Source organism: Schistocerca piceifrons, chromosome 6 (assembly GCF_021461385.2).
Source record: "Schistocerca piceifrons isolate TAMUIC-IGC-003096 chromosome 6, iqSchPice1.1, whole genome shotgun sequence".
NCBI classification, from domain to species: domain Eukaryota; kingdom Metazoa; phylum Arthropoda; class Insecta; order Orthoptera; family Acrididae; genus Schistocerca; species Schistocerca piceifrons.
The window spans coordinates 147,832,064-147,852,569 of record NC_060143.1 but is presented as its reverse complement, the minus strand read 5'-3'; the positions used below and the strand labels follow the sequence as shown (position 1 = coordinate 147,852,569).

Here is a 20,506-nt window from a genome sequence, read left to right as displayed (position 1 = left end):
CACCCACGACTATCCCCTGCGCTGTGAAGACCCACCTCAGTGTCAGTGCGGCACTCGGTTGACAGTGGCCCATATTCTGTTGTGCTATCCTACTTTGGCTGCCCTGTGACAAAATCTTAGGTTACTGGACACCTTGCCATTAATTTTAGCTGACAATGCCTCCTCAGCAGATTTAGTTTTATGTTTTGTGTATGAGGGTGGGTTTTATGTTTCTATTTAAGTTTTAGTACATGTCCTTTGTCCCTCTGTCTCTTCCACCCTAGTGTTTTTAGGCTGGAGGTTTTAATGTGTTGCAGAGTGGCTGGTTTCTCCTTTTTCTTGTCATGGTCAGCCAGCCATGGTAATCTGCTTTCTTGTTTTAATCTCTTCTACCTGTTTCTAGCTTCTCTCAGTGCTTTTCTTGTCCTCTTTTGTTCCTTGTAGTGTTTGTTGCCATTCTGTTGTTCTTGCGGTCTTTTCTTCCTTTGGTACTGTGCTGTACGTCTCGTTTGTTTTCTTCTTTCCCTTGTGGCATTACTTTCATAGGAACAAGGGACTGATGACCTAGCAGTTTGGTCCTTTCCTCCTGCCCCCCTCCCCTCCAACTCCTTTAAACCAACCAACCACTACCTAACATACAGAATATCCATATCCATCCGTATTCAAATCTTGCTTCCAATCTTGCATCCCATGGGTCATTTGCTTGTGAACGACCAAGTTGTAAGACCTGTCCCGTACACCTCATACCACAGTCCAATCACAGGCATTGCCTAAGAGGCAGGACCATATGTTAAAGCAGACATGTTATGTATCAGCTACACTGCAATTACTTTGCAGCAGTCTAAGTGGGCGTGACATGTAACCAACTGTCTGCTCACATTAATTGCCACTGCCAAACTGGTCAGCAGCAAACTTGACCATCCAGTTGCTGAACATGCTGCACACCAGAACATAAAGCACACCAGAACATAAATGACTTGTAACAGCTGCTTCACTATGCTTGCCATTTGGATGCTTCCTTCCAGCACAGATTTCTCTTAAATATGCAAGTGTGAATTTTCTTTCCAGCACATCGAGCATTCTTGTGTAATCTCGCTAGCCCAAACCTCTGCTAACACATTTCCCATTGCCTCACCTTATCTTTATCCTTTCCTCTTCTGTTATTGGACACACCACTACTTCAACATCCAGATCATGTGCCTTCTCCCACTACTCTACCTCAGCCCTCACCACTCTCTCTCTCTCTCTCTCTCTCTCTCTCTCTCTCTCTCTCTCTGCCCCCCCCTCTCCCTCCTCCCTCACTCCCCCAATTCCTACATCTCTTCCCTTCTCTCTCCGTCTCCCTCTTCCTCCCCTCACCCCTCTTTCTTCTTCCCCTCTCCTGCTCTTATATGCTCTGTCCTCTAAAGATTTTCCTGCTCCTGCCTTGCAGTACCCTTCTGTACCCTCCTTGCCTTGAACATCCTTACCACATCAGCCCAACTAACTGCTCTCAATAGTCAATAATCATTGTTGCTGCTGCTTGTGTGTGTGTGTGTGGGGGGGGGGGGGGGGGGGGGGGGGGGGACGCACGCCTGTCCTTCCTGCTAGAAAAAGAGCCAATGTTTGAAACCTAGTGTTTACTCTATACTGTAATGTATGTCTGTGTGCCACATGTCTGCTCCATTGGTGAATGGTTGCATCTTCTTTATTTTATGTATTCTTACTAGTCCCTTTGTAACATCATATTTTTATAGATCCCCATTCTTCGCTTTTGTCAGATCATGTTATGTCATGATAGTGGAGGTACAGTGTTAGTTCATTGTCTTGTTAGTTAATTTCTACATCTACATCCATACTAAGCAAGCCACCTGATGGTGTGTGGCGGAGGGTACTTTGAGTACCTCTATCGGTTCTCCCTTCTATTCCAGTCTCGTATTGTTTGTGGAAAGAAAGATTGTCGGTATGCCTCTTGTTGGCTCTAATCTCTCTGATTTTATCCTCATGTTCTCTTTGCGAGATGTACGTAGGTGGGAGCAATTTATACTGCTTGACTCCTCGGTGAAGGTATGTTCTCGAAACTTCAACAAAAGCCCGTACCGAGCTACTGAGCGTCTCTCCTGCAAAGTCTTCCACTGGAGTTTATCTATCATCTCCATAACGCTTTCGCGAATACTAAATGATCCTGTAATGAAGTGTGCTGCTCTCCGTTGGATCTTCTCTGTCTCTTCTATCAACCCTATCTGGTATGGATCCCACACTGGTGAGAAATATTCAAGCAGTGGGTGAACAAGTGTACTGGAACCTATTTCCTTTGTTTTCAGACTGCATTTCCTTAGGATTCTTCCAATGAATCTCAGTCTGGCATCTGCTTTACCGATGATCAACTTTATATGATCATTACATTTTAAATCACTCCTAATGCTTACTCCCAGATAATTTATGGAATTAACTGTTTCCAGTTGCTGATCTGCTATATTGTAACTAAATGATAAATGATCTTTCTTTCTCTGTATTCACAGCACATTACATTTTTCTACATTCGCAGCACATTACATTTTTCTACATTGAGATTCAATTGCCATTCCCTGCACCATGCGTCAATTTGTTGCAGATCCTCCTGCATTTCAGTACAATTTTCCATTATTACAACCTCTCGATATACCACAGCATCATCTGCAAAAAGCCTCAGTGAACTTCCGATGTTATCCACTAGGTCATTTTTGTATATTGTGAGTAGCAACGGCCCTACGACACTCCGCTGTGGCACACCTGAAATCACTCTTACTTCGGAAGACTTCTCTCCATTGAGAATGACATGCTGCATTCTGTTATCTAGGAACTCTTCAATCCAATCACACAATTGGTCTGATAGTCCATATGCTCTTACTGTGTTCATTGGACGACTGTGGGGAACTATATCAAACACCTTGCGGAAGTCGAGAAACACGGTATCTACCTGGGAACCCATGTCTATGGCCCTCTGAGTCTCGTGAACGAATAGCGCGAGCTGGGTTTCACATGATTGTCTTTTTCGAAACCCATGCTGGTTCCTACAGAGTAGATTTCTAGTCTCCAGAAAAGTTATTATACTCGAACATTATAAATGTTCCAAAATTCTACAACTGATCGACATTAGAGATATAGGTCTATAGCTCTGCTAGTCTGTTCAATGTTCCTTCTTGAAAACGGGGATGACCAGTGCCCATTTCCAATCCTTTGGAACGTTACGCTCTTCTAGAGACCTACGGTACACCGGTGCAAGAAGGGGGGCAAGTTCCTTCGCGTACTCTGTGTAAAATCGAACTGGTATCCAATCAGGTCCAGCGGCCTTTCCTCTTTTGAGCAATTTTAATTGTTTTTCTGTTCCTCTGTTGTCTATTTCGATATCTACCATTTTGTTATCTGTGCAACAATCTAGAGAGGGAACTACTGTGCAGTCTTCCTCTGTGAAACAGTTTTGGAAAAAGACATTTAGTATTTTGGCCTTTAGTCTATCATCCTCTGTTTCAGTATCATTTTGGTCACAGAGTGTCTGGACATTTTGTTTTGAGCCTCCTACCGCTTTGACATTAGACCAAAATTTCTTAGGATTTTTTGCCAAGTCAGTACATGGAACTTTACTTTCGAATTCATTGAACGCCTCTCGCATAGCCCTCCTCACACTACATTTCGCTTCACGAAATTTTTGTTTGTCTGCAAGGCTTTGGCTACGTTTATGTTTTCTGTGAAGTTCACTTTGTTCCGCGGCAGTTTTCTAACTCAGTTGTTGTACCACGGTGGCTCTTTTCCATCTCTTACAATCTTGCTTGGCACATACTCATCTAATGCGTATTGTACGATGATTGTGAACTTTGTCCACTGTTCCTCAACACTGTCTGTACTTGAGACAAAACTTTTTTGTTGAGCCGTCAAGTACTCTGAAATCTGCTTTTTGTCACTTTTGCTAAACAGGAAAATCTTCCTACCTTTTTTAATATTTCTATTTATGGCTGAAATCATCAATGCAGTAACCGATTTATGATCACTGATTCCCTGTTCTGCGTTAACTGTTACAAATAGTTCGGGTCTGTTTGTCACCAGAAGGTCTAATATGTTATCACCATGAGTCGGTTCTCTGTTTAACTGCTCAAGGTAGTTTTCAGATAATGCACTTTAAAAAATTTCACTGGATTCTTTGTCCCTGCCACCCGTTATAAACGTTTGAGTCTCCCAGTCTATATCCCGCAAATTAAAATCTCCACCCAGAACTATAACATGGTTGCGAAATCTACTCAAAATATTTTCCAAATTTTCCTTCAGGTACTCTGCCTCAACAGCTGCTGAGCCAGAGGGCCTATAGAGACATCCAATTACCATGTTTGAGCCTGCTTTAACCATGACCTTCACCCAAATTATTTCACATTTCGGATCTCAGTTAATTTCCTTCGATACTATTGTACTTTTTATCGCTATAAACACGCTTCCCGCTTCACTGTCCAGCCTGTCTCTGCAGTATACATTCCAGTCTGAGTTTAGAATTTCATTACTGTTTATATCTGGTTTCTGCCAACTTTCTGTCCCTAGTACTATGTGGGCATTGTGACCATTTATTAATGAGAGCAGTTCTGGGACCTTTCTATAGACACTCCTGCGGTTTACTATTAGCACATTAATATTTTTATTCCCTGTTGCATTTTGCCTACTACTACCTTGTTGCGTCTCAGGAGGCGTCTTGTCGGGCATAGGGAGGGAATTCTCTAACCCAAAAAACCCACATGTGCACTCCATACGTACTCCGCTACCCTTTTAGCCACTTCCTGCGTATAGTGCACGCCTGACCTATTCAGGAGAACCCTACATTTCTCCACCCGATAGCGGAGGTCGAGAAATTTGCACCCCAGATCTCCGCAGAATCGTCTGAGCCTCTGGTTTAAGCCTTCCACTCGGCTCCAAACCAGAGGACCGCGATCGGTTCTGGGAACGATACTACAAATAGTTAGCTCAGATTCCACCTCGCGAGTGAGGCTTTCCGCCTTCGCCAACTCCGCCAACCGTCTGTATGAACTGAGGATGACCTCTGAACCCAGATGGCAGGAGTCATTGGTGCTGACATGAACAACAATTTGCAGTCGGGTGCACCCAGTGCACTCTATCGCCGCCAGCAGGGCCTCCTCCACATCTCTGATGAGACCCCCTGGCAAGCAGACAGAGTGAACACTGGCCTTCTTCCCCGACCTTTCCACTATCTCCCTAAGGGGCTCCATCACCCGCCTAATGTTGGAGCTCCCAATCACCAATAAACCCCTCCCCCCTTGTGCCTACTCGGACCTTGCTGAAGGAGTGGCCAAATGTCCACTCACAGGCAGAGCAGGTGATGCCACACGGCCAGCCTCCACGTTGACCCCCCTCCTCGTGCGCCATGAATGCCGCTTTACCCGCCACTCCTCTTGGGGAGAGGGTGGCCCAACCACGCCCGGTACCCGCAAAGATGTCTCGACAGCAGAGACCGTGGGCGAAGCATGTAACACCTGGGGTGTACCATGCGACGCACCAGACTCCCCACTGCCGCTACACTCCGAGGCAACAGCCTGAAGACGGCTGACCGCGGCCCTCAGCACGTTCAGCTGTTCGCGAACAGTAGCCAGCTCCTCCTGCGTCCGTACACAGCAGTCGCACATCCTATCCATCCTAAGAAATCAATTTACTGTAGAGAGTTAATCAACTTTTAACTAGACTGCTAATTCATTAAAGGCAGCTGATAGCTGACTAAACTGTGGTTACTAGACACTTCTTGTTGAAAACAATGAAAATAAGCACTACCTGTCTCTGGACTGTATTCAGAACAAACACTAGCACTACTGGCACTACAGCTGACTAAAGGGGCTCTCTCTGACTGTACTCAAAACAAACACGAAATCTATGGAACACTAGTATTGGTACTCGAAAATTAAAGCTTCCTAACAGCAAAAACACACGGAAGTAGTGACAAGTAAGAAAAATGCATTTAATACTTAAATTAACGTAGCTCGCTGCACAGCAGATGTGAAGAAGATTCATGATGAATATTATGATAAAAATAAAAATGAATAAAACATTGTAGAGACAATTAAAAATATTTTATATGGCTACATGATGGCCATTTAATGATTAATAAATGGCTGCTTAGATCTAGTCAAGAATTCTTCTGCAGTATGGAAGTTGCTGTTAAGGAGGAAACTTTAATTTACATTCAAAAACTCTCCTCCTGTCAGGCATCTTATTTCTGTGGGCAGATTGTCAAATATTTTAATAGCTGTGTATTTTATGACTTTCTGTGGCAAAGTTAGGTTCACTATAGGGAAGTGCAGATCATTTTTCCTTCTAAGTATGTTTCTAAATGTATCTGTTATCTTTAAACTGCAATGAATTGTTCGCAGCAAATTTTGTCTAGTCTAGGTCAGGGTCTTCGCCCATCATAGAGGCGTTTCTCTACTCCTCAGTTTCATTTAGCCAGTGAGATAATACTTCCACATAGCCAACAAGAGCTGAGAAAAAAAAGCAATGAATTTCTAGTGCTGAAATCAAAATCATTCTCTTCTTTGTTGTTGACATAAATATTTGACATTTTTTTTCTGAATATGTCACAAATTACAAGGTTGTGGTTAGGTTGGGACCTAACAGGACAGCTTAAATTAATCTGAGTGAAATGAGCAGTTATTACAATTACAACCTTGGTTGTCATAAATGTTTGACTGTTTGTTTCTTCCACATAAATTAATATATCAGAGGATGGGATTTATTGACACCCAAATGTGACCGTATTCGTCCGACTCTTGCTTTGGAACACATCATCTGTCCACTGCTCTCTCATTGGCTGTACAGTACAAGCAGCTGTCACACCCCTTTCTGTTCCCACCATGCCTCATGGCAAGTGCTGACAACATTGCTGTGCAAAACGTATATATGCCACTGGCCCTGATCCAGATTTTTATCCAAATTTTATCAGTGGATAAATGTATCATGAAATTGCCATTACATTTTCCAGTTGCTTAACAGTCACCTGCAGGATGTATGTTTGTGAGTCATATATTTAGCCATTATTACATTGTTGTATGCAATGAATACTTTTTGCCAAAGTGAGGCATTGTCCCAGAATAGTGCCCCACATAAGATTGAAGATAGACACCACACATTGTACTTAATGCACATTTCTGTGCAATTAATACTCTGTCTATATAGATTTGACCCAAATGATTGTCCATTGAGACATTAATCACTCAAGTAAGATACTTAGTTACTGAAATTTTCATAAGTAACTGATTTGTAATTTATAGAAGATGGTAGTGTTGAAGATGTCTTTCAGAATCCATAAATTTACGAGGAGACAGAATGGCTGGCCAGTATTTACTTCCAAGAATCTGTTCCACCTACTGCCAATAAACATGTTTAAAAGCTTACAAAACTGTGCCTAGCTCTCAGAATGGTTAGTTGTTTCCACAGGGAGGAAACGAGGATAATGTGGGGAAGGCTGGAAAAGAGAGGCAGGCCCCTCAGACGCCTGGATTGATAGTTATTCACCTGTCATGAGGATGAAGGGGACACAAAGAAGTTCTGTATTGTTGAATGAGAGGAACAAAGTCTTTCAGAAGATTTGTAAAATTTAATGGCTACAGGGAATTGGAGACTGTCTCATATCCACTCCCTGTATTAATGCACTGCATGGAGATTAGCAATTTTTATACCAGTATATGTATATAAATATAATAGAGTGAAACATTCCACGTGGGAAAAATATATCTAAAAACAAAGATGATGTGACTTACCAAATGAAAGCGCTGGCAGGTCGATCGACCTGCCAGTGCTTTCGTTTGGTAAGTCACATCATCTTTGTTTTTAAGTATATGTATATATGCAGACATATTTCTGTGCCTTCCATGCTTAGAGAGGTGAACATATAAGGAAAATGCCATTAAAGAGTTTTAAAGGCCCATTTGTCTGTCTAAGATGGGTGCCACTTTAATGTTTCTGCTCACAATCAAGATGTGAAAATTTAGTCCAAACAGGAAATATTACTTTAGTATCCATTACATATCCTGAGGAAATCAAGGGTGATATTCATAGTAGTTCATGTTCGTACATTGCAGGGGTTCTGGTTTCATTGCTTTTTTGGATTATGCAAAATTCTTTAGCAATTCTTGCATGTTGCCATTTTGAAATAAAAAATCCAACACAAATGTACTGATAATTTTCACTATTTATGCATTCCAATTAATTGCAAGTGACTCTCACTGCATACTGACTCATATTAACAACTCTCTGTAACAACGAACAGCTTTGACCTGGCACTAGCCTTTATACAACAAAGAGTTACTTATGGTACTTAAAGTATTGTTATATAAAACATTAATTACACAGTCCAGTCACATTAACGTAACAACCACTAATGTTTAATGTCAACATGCAATAAGGGTGTATAAAGTGTGCCAGGAGGGAATGTGGGAAACAGTGCAGCTGTTGTTGAAATGCGAAAAAGGAGCGATTTATCTGATGTCCAAAAGGACATGGTCGTTGGCTTTTGGTGCAAGCACGGAAGCATTACTGGATTGGCTAAGTATATAAACTATTCACATGCTGTCTTGATTAAAGTATACTATGCGTAGGAAAATGGCACTATCCAAAACAGGCACCGAGGCAAGTGTGGTGTCCCATGAGGTATAGCTGACGGGGTGAACAATGGCTGTGGTGAATAGACGTGCAACTGTTAAGCAGCTGACTGCACAGATGAACTGAGGGGGCTACCAACAGTGTCTCCTCAATGACTGTTGAGTGAACATAGTTGCATACGGGCCTCCACAGTAAGTGTCCGGTTCGTGCACCCGTGCCAACTGCTGTTCATCAGCGAAGAAGGTTGGAACTGGCACACCAGTACTGCAACTGGACATCCATTGAGTGGTTACAAGCAGTGTTTTCAAATGAATCACGTTTTGTGCTCTATTAGACAGATGGCAAACATCCTGCAACACCGAGTGAGGTGGCGCAGTGGTTAGCACACTGGACTCGCATTCGGGAGGACGACGGTTCAATCCCGTCTCCAGCCATCCTGATTTAGGTTTTCCGTGATTTCCCTAAAATCGTTTCAGGCAAATGCCGGGATGGTTCCTTTGAAAGGGCACGGCTGATTCCCTTCCCAATCCTTCCCTAACCCGAGCTTGCGCTCCGTCTCTAATGACCTCGTTGTCGACGGGATGTTAAACACTAACCACCACCACTACCATCCTGCAACAATTGTGGAAGTGTCTAGGCCAGAGGAGGGAGCATTATGTAATGAGGAATGTTTTTGTGGCATCTGCTGGGTGGTCTAGTCATTCTGGAGAAGGCACAATGGATCAGTGAAAGTATGCATCTCTACTTGGGGACCACATCCAACGCAGCTTGCAGTTGTTTTTTTTCCCCAACATGATGGCATCTAGCAGCAGGGCAGTGCAACGTATTACACAGCTCACACTGTACACGCATGATTCGGAGAGTACCAGGATGAGTTTACCATATTCCTGTGGCCACAAAATTCCCTGGATTTAAACCCAATGGAGAATCTGCATGACCCACCTCTATTGGTCTGTTCATGCCATGAATCCTCAGTTGAGAAACCGAGTACATGTGGCCATGCTACTAGAACTGGCATGGTTCCAAATCCCTGTCGGTGCCTTCCAGGACCTCATTGGCTCTGTTCCTGTGTGTATCGCAGTGGTGTGCGCCGCAGAATGTGTTTATTCAGACTTTTGACAGGTGGTCACATGTGTTTGGACAGCGTATGGTTTACAGTGGATAGAACTTGTGCATAATTAGCCAGTACATTCAGCAGAAAGCAGACATATTTTACAGAAATAGTTTTGTAAAATACAGTGTCTTCATTGTTAAATTTTGTAGGATGAATATTTTTAACAATTAATATTACAGTAGACATGTTTTTCTTTACAATGTGAATGAGCAATTTTGCCATTTAATAAGTTTATACTGAGTTGTTACCCTTTGAGGTCTGATTATTACTCTTTGTGAAACTGCACAGTGATTCGTGTAAGTTGAAAATTAAACATGATCATTCATACATTTTTACATAGTGAAATTCTCATTGTATCAAGGAGAATACTAAAAAGGTGTATTGTGTACAATTATAGGTGAATCTTTGTCTGTTACATCACACAATTCAGCAGTCGGAAAAGCATATTTTTTGTCATCTCATCTGTTGGGAAGACATTACTGCCTTATGTACTTCTTATTATTTTCAAATAATGTCAGTGTTACCCAGATGGCAGTGCCAGTCTTGTAATTTACATACATGGACTGAAAACAGGTTGTGGGTAAACTTGTACATCACCTATGTAAAGAGATTGTGGACGACCATGTGTAGGGTGACCAGATGCAATTGCTTAAAAAGGAGGACAAACAGCTTCAAAAAGGAGGACAAGGGAAGAAAAAAAGAGGACACATCAAATGGGTCAACTGCAGATGAGGATACCACCTGTCAGCTTTGGACAAGTCACGTGATTGCCGGGAATTACCGGTAAAACCGGTAGTTAATTGTTACTGGTGGTCAGGTGGTGATTCCCAGAGCAATATTCTTTTTATTTTAAATTAAAAACATTGAATGTGCTGACAGTGTGGCATCAATTGTTTTTATATTTACGCATAGTTTTAAGATTTAACAAAGACGGCTGCCTAAACGCCACTCCTGATTGGCTACTTTCATGTGACTTGTCCAAAAGCTGACAGGTGGTATCCTCATCTGCAGTATTCCCCCTCAAACGTATGTTCAATTTTAATAAATTAGTTTATTATTTATAGACATTACATACATTCCTTAACAATTATTCATACTTCTCGGAGGAAACAATTTTTTGCATAAGTTTAGGCTTACTTAACAGATAATTGTAAAATGACACACATGAAAATTCTTTTAAATTATATTGGATCATCAACAGACCTTTCACTGATTCAAGGTTTAATCTATTCCCCTCATCAGTCCACGGTGTGGTAATTAGAGAAAATATTCTCGATCCTGGTGCCACTTACTAATGCCACCTTCGTGCGTGTTTATCACGAAGGCTGCGCCAATAGTTAAAGTATTTAAGAAAAGAGCAATAGAAAGGTACGAATTGTAAATTTAACTGTATTACGCTCAACTTTGCGAAAAAGCCAGACACTGTAAAAATCCTCCTGGACCCCGGACAAAGAGCTAAAAAGCAGGACATGTCCGGATTAATCCGGACGTCTGGTCACCCTAACCATGATCATCGTTGGTGATAGGCAAATGATGTATGCACTACAAGACTGTAGTTGGACCAAAAAGTCATTCTCCATACTGACAGTTTTAAATTGGTACAGCATGGAAGCACACACAAAAACTGGAGAGAAGATACTGTTTTCACTCTATTATTTAAGCTGTAAATGATGGCACACTTAGACCACTTTTCAATGGGGAAGCAACTGATTACTCTCTCTCTTTGGAGCAAATGGGATAGATTCAGTATGTGGACAGAATATTCTGAGTACCTCAGAAAGTACTGGATTTCTCCAGTTGAGTTAAAATTTGTGTGGGAAAACATGAGCAGAAATGAGAAAATGACCTTGCTGATGAATTTCATAAGATTTATGTGGAAGAAATCCAAAAAGGATGAAAATTATCTTAGGGGCAGATTGTAAAGAGGCTGGCATTTAACTTTTTGTTGATGTTATATGTGGTCATAAACTTCATTGGTACGGGCTCGTAGGTAATGGGGATGGGCTTTTTGACATCAGGGGCTTACATCTATGGCAAAACAAAGGGATAGCAATAGCCTTCCCCTAAAGCACCTGTAATAAAAACTTTGCAGGGACAACTCAGAACAAGAGAAAAAGGGATATATGGAAAGACGCCCTGGACCAGCAAAATCATGATGAGAAAAAGTTGTGCTCAATGCCTAAGAAAGTAGAATTGGGGAATGATGATGGTAAGGCAGTTTTATTTTTTTATTGACTGGGAGAAGAATGAACTAATGTTGAATTTGAGATGTTTCATATACAGTAAAACTTAGTCAAAATGGAGCTGCATGGGACTAAAATAATTTACCAAATTGGACAAGTTTCCAGATTACACAAAACTCACTAGGGGACATAAAATTTGTCAGGTATCAGGCACAATAGTGTAAATTGGTAATTACGCACGATGCATGTATTTACGTACCTTCACTCCCTGTGCACTAGACATTCATTTCCTATGTATTGTACATTAGAACACTAGACTATTACATTAATTGATAAATAATATGCAATTTCTGTATTTTCATTCTAACTTTAAAGTTGTTTATTGTTGTATGTACATACATATTATTCCCGTGTTTATTTGCTTTACACTCTGCTTTTTTCACCACATATTGGGGAGGGAAACCTATTTGAATTCCCTATTTGAAATTGTTTTTTTATACACAATTTTTTGCACTGTACAATAGTTCCAAGAGTTTGGAAGAATTTGTGTGATCTGCAAATTGCATAACATCATTTATACATGCAGTAAATTGTTGAGGCCTATTAATTTTTATAGGGACACCATTTTGCTCCTCTTCTTCTTCCTTTGTATCTTCCTGATCATCTTCTGTGTTGCAAATTTCTATTAAATTTGTGGCTGAAGTACAAGTGGTGTGAGTTGACAGATAGTGATCACTTCAAATGTAATCATGTACACTACATGAAATTTTTCAGATTTCGATTAACTTGGGAATTGCTGCTGCATTTTCTTGAGCTTCGATGGCCACAGAAGCACCTTGTTCTTGACCTCCAAACCCCGCTTTGTTGAAGGATTTGGTAACAGTTTCAGACATTATTTCCCTTACTGCCAAGCCAATCCAATTTACTACATCCAGGACAGAAACTGACCATGCAAGAGCAAATGCACTTTCGGCTTCTTCAGCACTAAGAATAAGAGGCTACATATATAATCACATATAATGTGAAATGAATGTGTAAATAATCCCCTGGTCCATGGGTTGTTTGAGATTGCTTGAACCTGACAGGAACCGAGCCAGTTTCACATTTGATAACTTGACTTTCAGGTGGCAGGTTGCATTGTCTGTGAAAAGGAGAACTTGGAAATTTTCTTTTTTAAATGTGGCTTTGAAAGAATTCTGCCATTTTCTTCTTCTGCGCCTTGTTATTACTTCGCCATATGACTGGAAGCTTGCTGACATCTTTGTTTGTGAAACAATGCAGTTTTTCCATGAAACAATGCAGTTTTTCCACCTTTCCAATCACCAGTGACTTCTACATTTCACCCAACTTGTTTCCACGCAGAAGTACAGTGAGTATTTCCTTGGACATTTTACTGGCAGTGCACTATTCACCTTGAATTGGTGGAGATTTTGAAGGCAATGTGCAGGAAGGCACTCCTATTTCATTGGCATTGAACACATCTTTCAGTTCACAATTCACAGTTGGGACGTAAAGTACTGTCTTCCATTCTGTAGCTACAATTTCCTGCACAACCTTAACTTCTAAGTTTTTTGTCTGTGCACTTACAAACCATTCCCACACTATGTCGTTAATTTCTTTATTTCCTGTCTTTTTCACCTTTCTTTTCATTCCCCATTCCCTTTCGTTCATTCAGTTCGTATCTTATCCTTATTTCTTAAAGTATCATAAATTTGTGTATTACCAAAGTTAAAATGCAACATTTTTTTCACACAGAATGAGTTTGTCTATCTCGGTCACCTAGATTACCTTAATCTTTTTGTTAAGTGTTAGTGACACATGCACTATTAGTAAACTAAAACTGGCAGAAAATAATGCAGGCAGCACATTTCTAGGGAATGCATGACTTCACCAGGTAAAACCATTGTTTAATGGAACTACAGGTTTAAGCATACTGTTCATAGTTGCTCAACAATGTCCTAGTATGCACCCATGCACATCAGTAATAATGGAAAATGAGAAACGCTGACAGAGTGCACACGAACAAATCATTTCCTTTGATGTACCAACACTGTGTGTCACTTGTTTGTTGTTATACTGAGCGGTGCAGTTTGGTGTCCACACCTTTTTTCTTGGTTTTGTGCCACTTAACAGCATTGTCAGGGCTGTATAGTCTTTGTGTCAAAAGTAGAGTTCTTGTAGAGTTGTGAATAACTAATGTATATGTGCATCTTCATGTTTTTGCGGCATAAAGACTGCTCCAAAAAGTTTTAGGCGTGCAGCTGCATTAAATTCAGCTTCTTCTTCTAATATTTTGGCTGAATACCATCCAGCCATCTTCCGAGTGATCCAAAGTATCTAACACTCCAGCACTTGCTCCATCCTTTTAAACTCAAGGACCAAACCACTGCGTATGTGGCCAAAGATACATAAGGCCCCAGAGACGTTGATAGGTGGCGAAGAGGTGTAACATATGCATGGAAATTAAATCTATGGCTGTGCAGTTGATCCACATGGTGGTATCGATGTGTCATGGAGAGCTGCACCGTTATGACGTCTTTGTGATTGATTACAGAAATTGCCGGATTTCATGATTTGTCAAAGCTGAAGTTGCTACCTCTATTAATTAAATTCCTCGCCAACCGAATTTCAATTGCTACTTCCACTACAGAGTCCCAGAAAGATGAAGTCGAGGCTAAAATTTCGACATTATCGTACACCATATAGCCCCCAGTGTCAATACAGTGCTTTGCCGCCACAGATTTATTAGGTTGTAAGAGACGAGTGTACCTGCGGTGCTCTGTGCATCTCTCGTGGGCTGTATGTGTTGTCTGTCTGATGTATGAACAGATGCAATCATAGGGGATCTTATAAACCCCAGGCTTCCAAAGCACCACATCATCTTTAACAGAACCCAGGAGTGCTACAGTCTTTGGTGGAGGGCGAAAAATCTTTGTGCTTCCTGAGGATTCATCCTATTTTTGATGAAAGGCTTCCCACATATGGCAGGAAAGCCATGGATTTAAAACTTTTTGTGTCTTCTTCTGCTTTTCTTGTGCCCACTGTTGATTTCATTTGTAGTGCCTTTCTGCTGTGGAGAGTACCTGTTGGCTTCAAAAACTCTTCTCAGGTGTAGAAGCTTGTCCTCCAGACTGGTCTCGTCAGCAGTGACGTATGCTCTGTGTACTAGAGTTCTGAGTACACTCATTGTCTGCGAAGGATGGTGGCAGCTATTTCCACGTAAATATAAATCTGTGTGGGTCGGTTTTCAATACACTACATGTCCCAAAGTGCCATCACCTTTGCGCCTTACCAACACATCCAAAAATGGAAGGCATCCACCTTTTTCGATTTCCTTCATGAACTGAATTTGTCTGTGGATAGAATTCAGATGATTTAAAAATTCTTTTAGCTTGTCTTCACCATGGGGCCACACTACAAACTTGTCAGCAACATACCTCCACCACACTAGGGTTTCAAGCTAGCAGATTACAGCACTTTCTCTTCGAAGTCGTCCATAAAAAGGTTGGCCACCAAGGGCGAGTTTAAAAGGATGGAGAAAGTGCTGGAGCGTTGGTCACCTCGGCTCACTCTGAAGATGACTGGACAGTATTCACCTGAAATATTAGAAGGAGAAGAAGAAGCTGAATTTATCTGGCTGCATGCCCAAAATTTTCTGGAACAACTAACGTATACTTTAATACACTAGTACTGTATAAGTTCTTTTTCACATTATAAGATGAATTATTAATTAAGTCTTAAAATTTGCATTTCGTTTTTCATATTAGGCATGTTCTGCTCAAAAAAAAAAAAGAGATTGAGGCCAGGCGGCATGCAGTATTGAAGGATTTGTTGTATGGACCAGTGCATCTTCATAATTCAAAGTATCTGGTATTTGGGTGGGGTGGGATGGGGGGGATCTAAAAGATGTTGGTTGTGCAATTGTTATAATTAAACCATTAATCTAATGTTTAGGCAGTAGAACAATGTAAAATTCCTTTAAACATTTTATTTCCAGATGGGATGCTTTCTCTGCATCTTGGGCTCAACTGTTGTTGTCATCCATTCTCCAAAAGAAGAAGAAATAGAAAATTTGGACGTCTTGAAGCAGAAACTATTAGATCCAGGTAGACAGGTCCATATAATAATTTATGTAGTTGTCCAGCCTGTGTTGTTTTTTTCCATGTATCTCCAATTTGTTGTAATGTTAATGAATAATCTTTGATATACTTAAAGCTTTATTTCAGTTTGAGAACGAGGTAATAAATTTGCTTAAAATGATTTGCAGAAATGTTTTGGTTTTAGTGTAGCTGACTGAAGATCTGAGATCAAAACTGAACACTTTCTGTGGAGGGACACACACATAAAAAATCGTGTTTCCAAATTGTTCATCAGTTTGTCATGCTGGTGTATTATTTCAAATCAGTCTATGAATAGTCTGCTGTATACCTCTTTCGAAAGATTTCATTAACACTTTTAGGCATAATCTGTCTGGGGAGTTAACAATACAATGGCACAGCATACTTCACTTTTAAGATTTGAAATAAATCACTTCGGGATCAGTTATTGGATGTTAGATGTAAGTTACCAGAAATTTTTGTGATAAATAAATTGGTTCTTGAATAAGGCTGTTGGTTTTCTACTTAATGAAACTTTCAATGTAGAATGAAGTCAAATGTAAAAGCTTTCAATAAGTATGACCATACTAAATCTGTCCAAAGCAAAAAAGTAAGAAATTTAACCTTGTTGCTGTGGAGTACGTCTTTGCCATCAGTTGTTGGTGCAGCTAGGTACTTGAATGCTGCTGATGTGAATATCTTGTGCTTGTTGACATAAACTGTGGAATTTCTGTTGGAGCTGAAATGCTAAAAAAATTCTGACGTATATGCTATTCTCTTCAGATAGTTACAACTTTCTTCTGTAATTATTTTTAGTCTACAACTTTGCTGCCACCAGTTTGCTATAGATGGCAGCAGAGGCAAGTTGGGGTGCTGGTGGACGGTTGCATTATACATTAATCTTAGACATTTGTAAACATAACGCCATCAAAATCTTAGTCGATTTGTGATTGCATCATAGTTATTCTCAATTTAATATGTCAACTTAGAAGCCCTATTCTTACCATTTGTGGATAGCATTAATTTTCTGCTTTAATGTGAATAAACCTGTGGCTGAAGATCATAAAATGTTGCGTAAGACCTAATGTGAGGCACTTATTAATGAAAGATTCAGCAGAGAATGGTCTAAATGCATCAAGAATGGTGATTTTGATTTTAAGACCCACGTGGCAGTAGAGAAGCTTTTCAAAGCTAATGAAACTGACTGAAACAATCACAGGATATCATTATCGAAAGCAATTGATGCATTTGAGCCTAACACTGAAAGACAAAGAGCCCAATACAGCAATAGATATGAAAAGGTGATTTTACAGCATGGCTATGATTGACCCCATGTTGCAAAACCCATAAAAACATGCTTAACACTGAAATGGGAAGTCCTACCTCACCCGCTGTATTTTCCAGACATTGCTTGCCCTGGGTTCCATCTTTTTCAATAAGTGGTGTACAACCTGGCTGACCAGTACTTCTGGTCTTATGAACTAGTGCAAAATTGGTTTGCCTTATGGATCTCCCAGTTATTCCACCACAGGATTTGTATGCTGCTTGAAAGATGGAAGAACATATTGGCAACTAATGGCCAATACTTTGAATTGTAAATTTTTTGTAAATTTTCACAATAGCCCTTGCACTTTGAGAAAAAAAAATTGGAAGCAAAGTCATAGACCTAATATTTTTATGCAAGTAACCCACAACATACTAAAGATGGACATACGTCTCAAAAAAATGCAGATTTCCATTACATAAAACTATTCCCATCGGAGGGTTGACCAGAACTCGTGCCTTCAAATAATTCTCCTGTGTTCTTTCTTTTGAAGGACGTAGGAAGATGTACTTCAGTGCACCTGTCCACAGTTATAGTCAGACTCTTTTTCAAGGGAGATTATAGCAATGTATATAGTGTTATTTTATCCGCGCTAATTATCTTCACATTTTTGGAGTATCAACAGGGAATATCCAAGTACTTAACTACTGCATCAACTTAGTGAAATTGATGACATCAAATTTGTCACCATTAAGGGAACTTGAGCTTTCCATCCACGGAAACTTAACAATAGAACCTGTAGGTGTAATTTTCAGTCACTGTTCAAACAAGACTCATTTTCTTACCTGAATTTGCTGACTCAGTACAACATTGACTGTCTATGAAGAAAACCCTCTGAATCTCTAGAGGTTAGTCAAAGCTGTGATTTACACTCAAAACTCTATGATGACATAGCTGTGAATGACTGGATACATTGCATAGAAAGTCAATGGAAAACCGCCTACTGTTCTTATATTTGCATTCTGTTGAAACAAGATTCTTGAGTTTCTCAGAGTCAACCTTCTCAATACACACTTTTTCCCACCTCTGCACAAAAGCTGAATTTACGTTTTGAGAACTGACATAATTGTTACTGCAATTACTATATATTTGTTAATTAAATTTGAGAAGAGGAGCTGGCCAGTACTTCCATTCAGGAAGTGTAATTATCACTATGGCCAGTAGATGGACATCACTGCTAGCTTTTGAAACCACAGGTAGAAAAGAGGAAATATTTTGGTTACAGGACTGATGAGGAGGGAGGGGGTCTCATTTAGAATCTAGGCATTTTCATAGAAGAAAAAGCCTCGAAGATCAAGAAAGTGTCAGAGTATTGGAGGTCAAAGGTGGTAAGCACTGCGGTTTTAGTTCAAAGGTCATAGAATACAGTGATAGACTGAGTAGTAAAGATGGATATAGAAAAAAAGAAAATGGCAAGTGTGACGTCCCTTCCCTCCTTCTTCACTTGCTGGGAGGAGATGCGACTCGTAACGATGTTTGTCCCCATTGGTATGACGTGGAACAGCACCTGTAACTCTTGTAAGAACACAACTCCTCGCCTGGTTTAGAAATATTCTGTTATCTGTCCGCAACAGTCTTCTCAGCTTGTGCAAACTGGTAAACGGCAATTGTTTATTTTTATGCCCGGTTAGTTCCGCGATGAAATAAAATCTTGATTCTTGATTTCGTCACTACGGTCGTTTTTCACATCATACATAGCGAGGATGAAATTTTGCTGTCTACTATTCCGTTGCTATGCCATTGCTACGTCAAGTTATTGACAACGGTCCGACATAACTCCAGAGATATCTTATGTTCAAGTAAATGTTTTTTTAATACTCCGTAATACTGGTTTAAACTAATCACTTTTCGCTGTCCATTATTCATGTACTCACGTAGTTACTTAAAATATTTAAAGAGTCAATCAACTTGCATTAATACACATTGTATTGTCCATGTAATGAGTTAGGTGACACTTGAGCTTTATCTTTTGACTCAGTTTTTATTGTTGTTTCTGTAATTAATTGTTTGTCCGTACAACACAGGCACACCGATATGTCATTCAAGATTAACTTCTGTTCAGTTCAGTAATCGTGACACTGATGACAACTTTTGACTAGTTGGCATACTTGTCTTTCTTCGTGTCTTCGTTTTATTGTGCCCTACTCAAGACTACGAATTGTTTTTCTGTCGTTGATTCATTGGTGTCAAGGTTTGTAACTGTTCATCAGTACAAAGGCTAAATCCGATAAACCAATATCACTTGATTGAAGTCTAACACTCATCTTAATATACCATCGCATTGAGAACGGTAAAGATTAACTTTCTTCAATCGAATGAATGGGCAATACTTCATTCTCTATCTCATGAATTATAAAACTTCCAAACAGAAACAATGTAATAGCGTTTGCAGCCAGACAACTATCGCAAAAGTACTTTAGAGCGAATCAAGAGCAACTAACTAAGTGAACATTTCCATATCCAAGTTGCATTGTAGTCGCATTGAATTTCCTTTTCAATGCTGCTACAACTCTCTTCCATGGTAAATGTTATCTTTCACTGAATTACTTTATTTCATTCATATGATTTTGAATTTATTATAGGTGTTTGATAAAGAATCTATGCTAATCCTTTCCTGTTATCTCCCCTTTTTGTATGCTATTCTCAGTATTTGAATGATACAAGTGTTAATCAAAATATTACCAGTGTAGATTTTATCGTCAATAGTTGCTGTACTGTCAAGATGACTCACTTCCCTACTTTAAGTTTCCATAAAGTTTGTTAATTGGGGTTTTTCTGTCCTTGGGGCCTTATACACACACACACACACACACACACACACACACACACACACACACAAACAAACAAACAAATATACAAGATTGAATTGTTGCATCATTCAGTACAATCATATGAACTCAAGATCCATAACTTATAAAAATTCATCATTATTGTTCATTTTCCTTTCGTTGCATCGCCACACTGACGCTGCGTGTGCACCAGACCGTGCGAGCTGCAAACTTGGCTTGGTTCGAAGCCAGTTTCTTCTTCTCCTGCACCATGGCGAGGCTGCCACAGCATTGGATCGTATAAGGCAGCGAGTACGATCTGATTACTTGTGCTCATCTGGTGACCTTCGTTGTCCAGTGGCTGCTCTCCTGGTAGACTGCACTAATAACTCAGTACAATCTGCCTTAAGATGGTCCACATCACTGTCATTTAGTCT

General features: G+C 40.1%; 1 protein-coding gene across 2 annotated transcripts in view; it reads left to right on the top strand.

Moving 5' to 3' along the window:
• LOC124802895 (magnesium transporter NIPA2) overlaps window positions 1-20,506 on the top strand; it is a 57,744-nt gene that overhangs the window by 15,618 nt on the left and 21,620 nt on the right. For both annotated transcript variants that reach the window (XM_047263957.1, XM_047263956.1), the window contains exon 5: window positions 15,878-15,986. In XM_047263957.1, coding sequence (XP_047119913.1) covers window positions 15,878-15,986 — 109 coding nt within the window. The remainder of the gene's footprint in view (window positions 1-15,877; window positions 15,987-20,506) is intronic.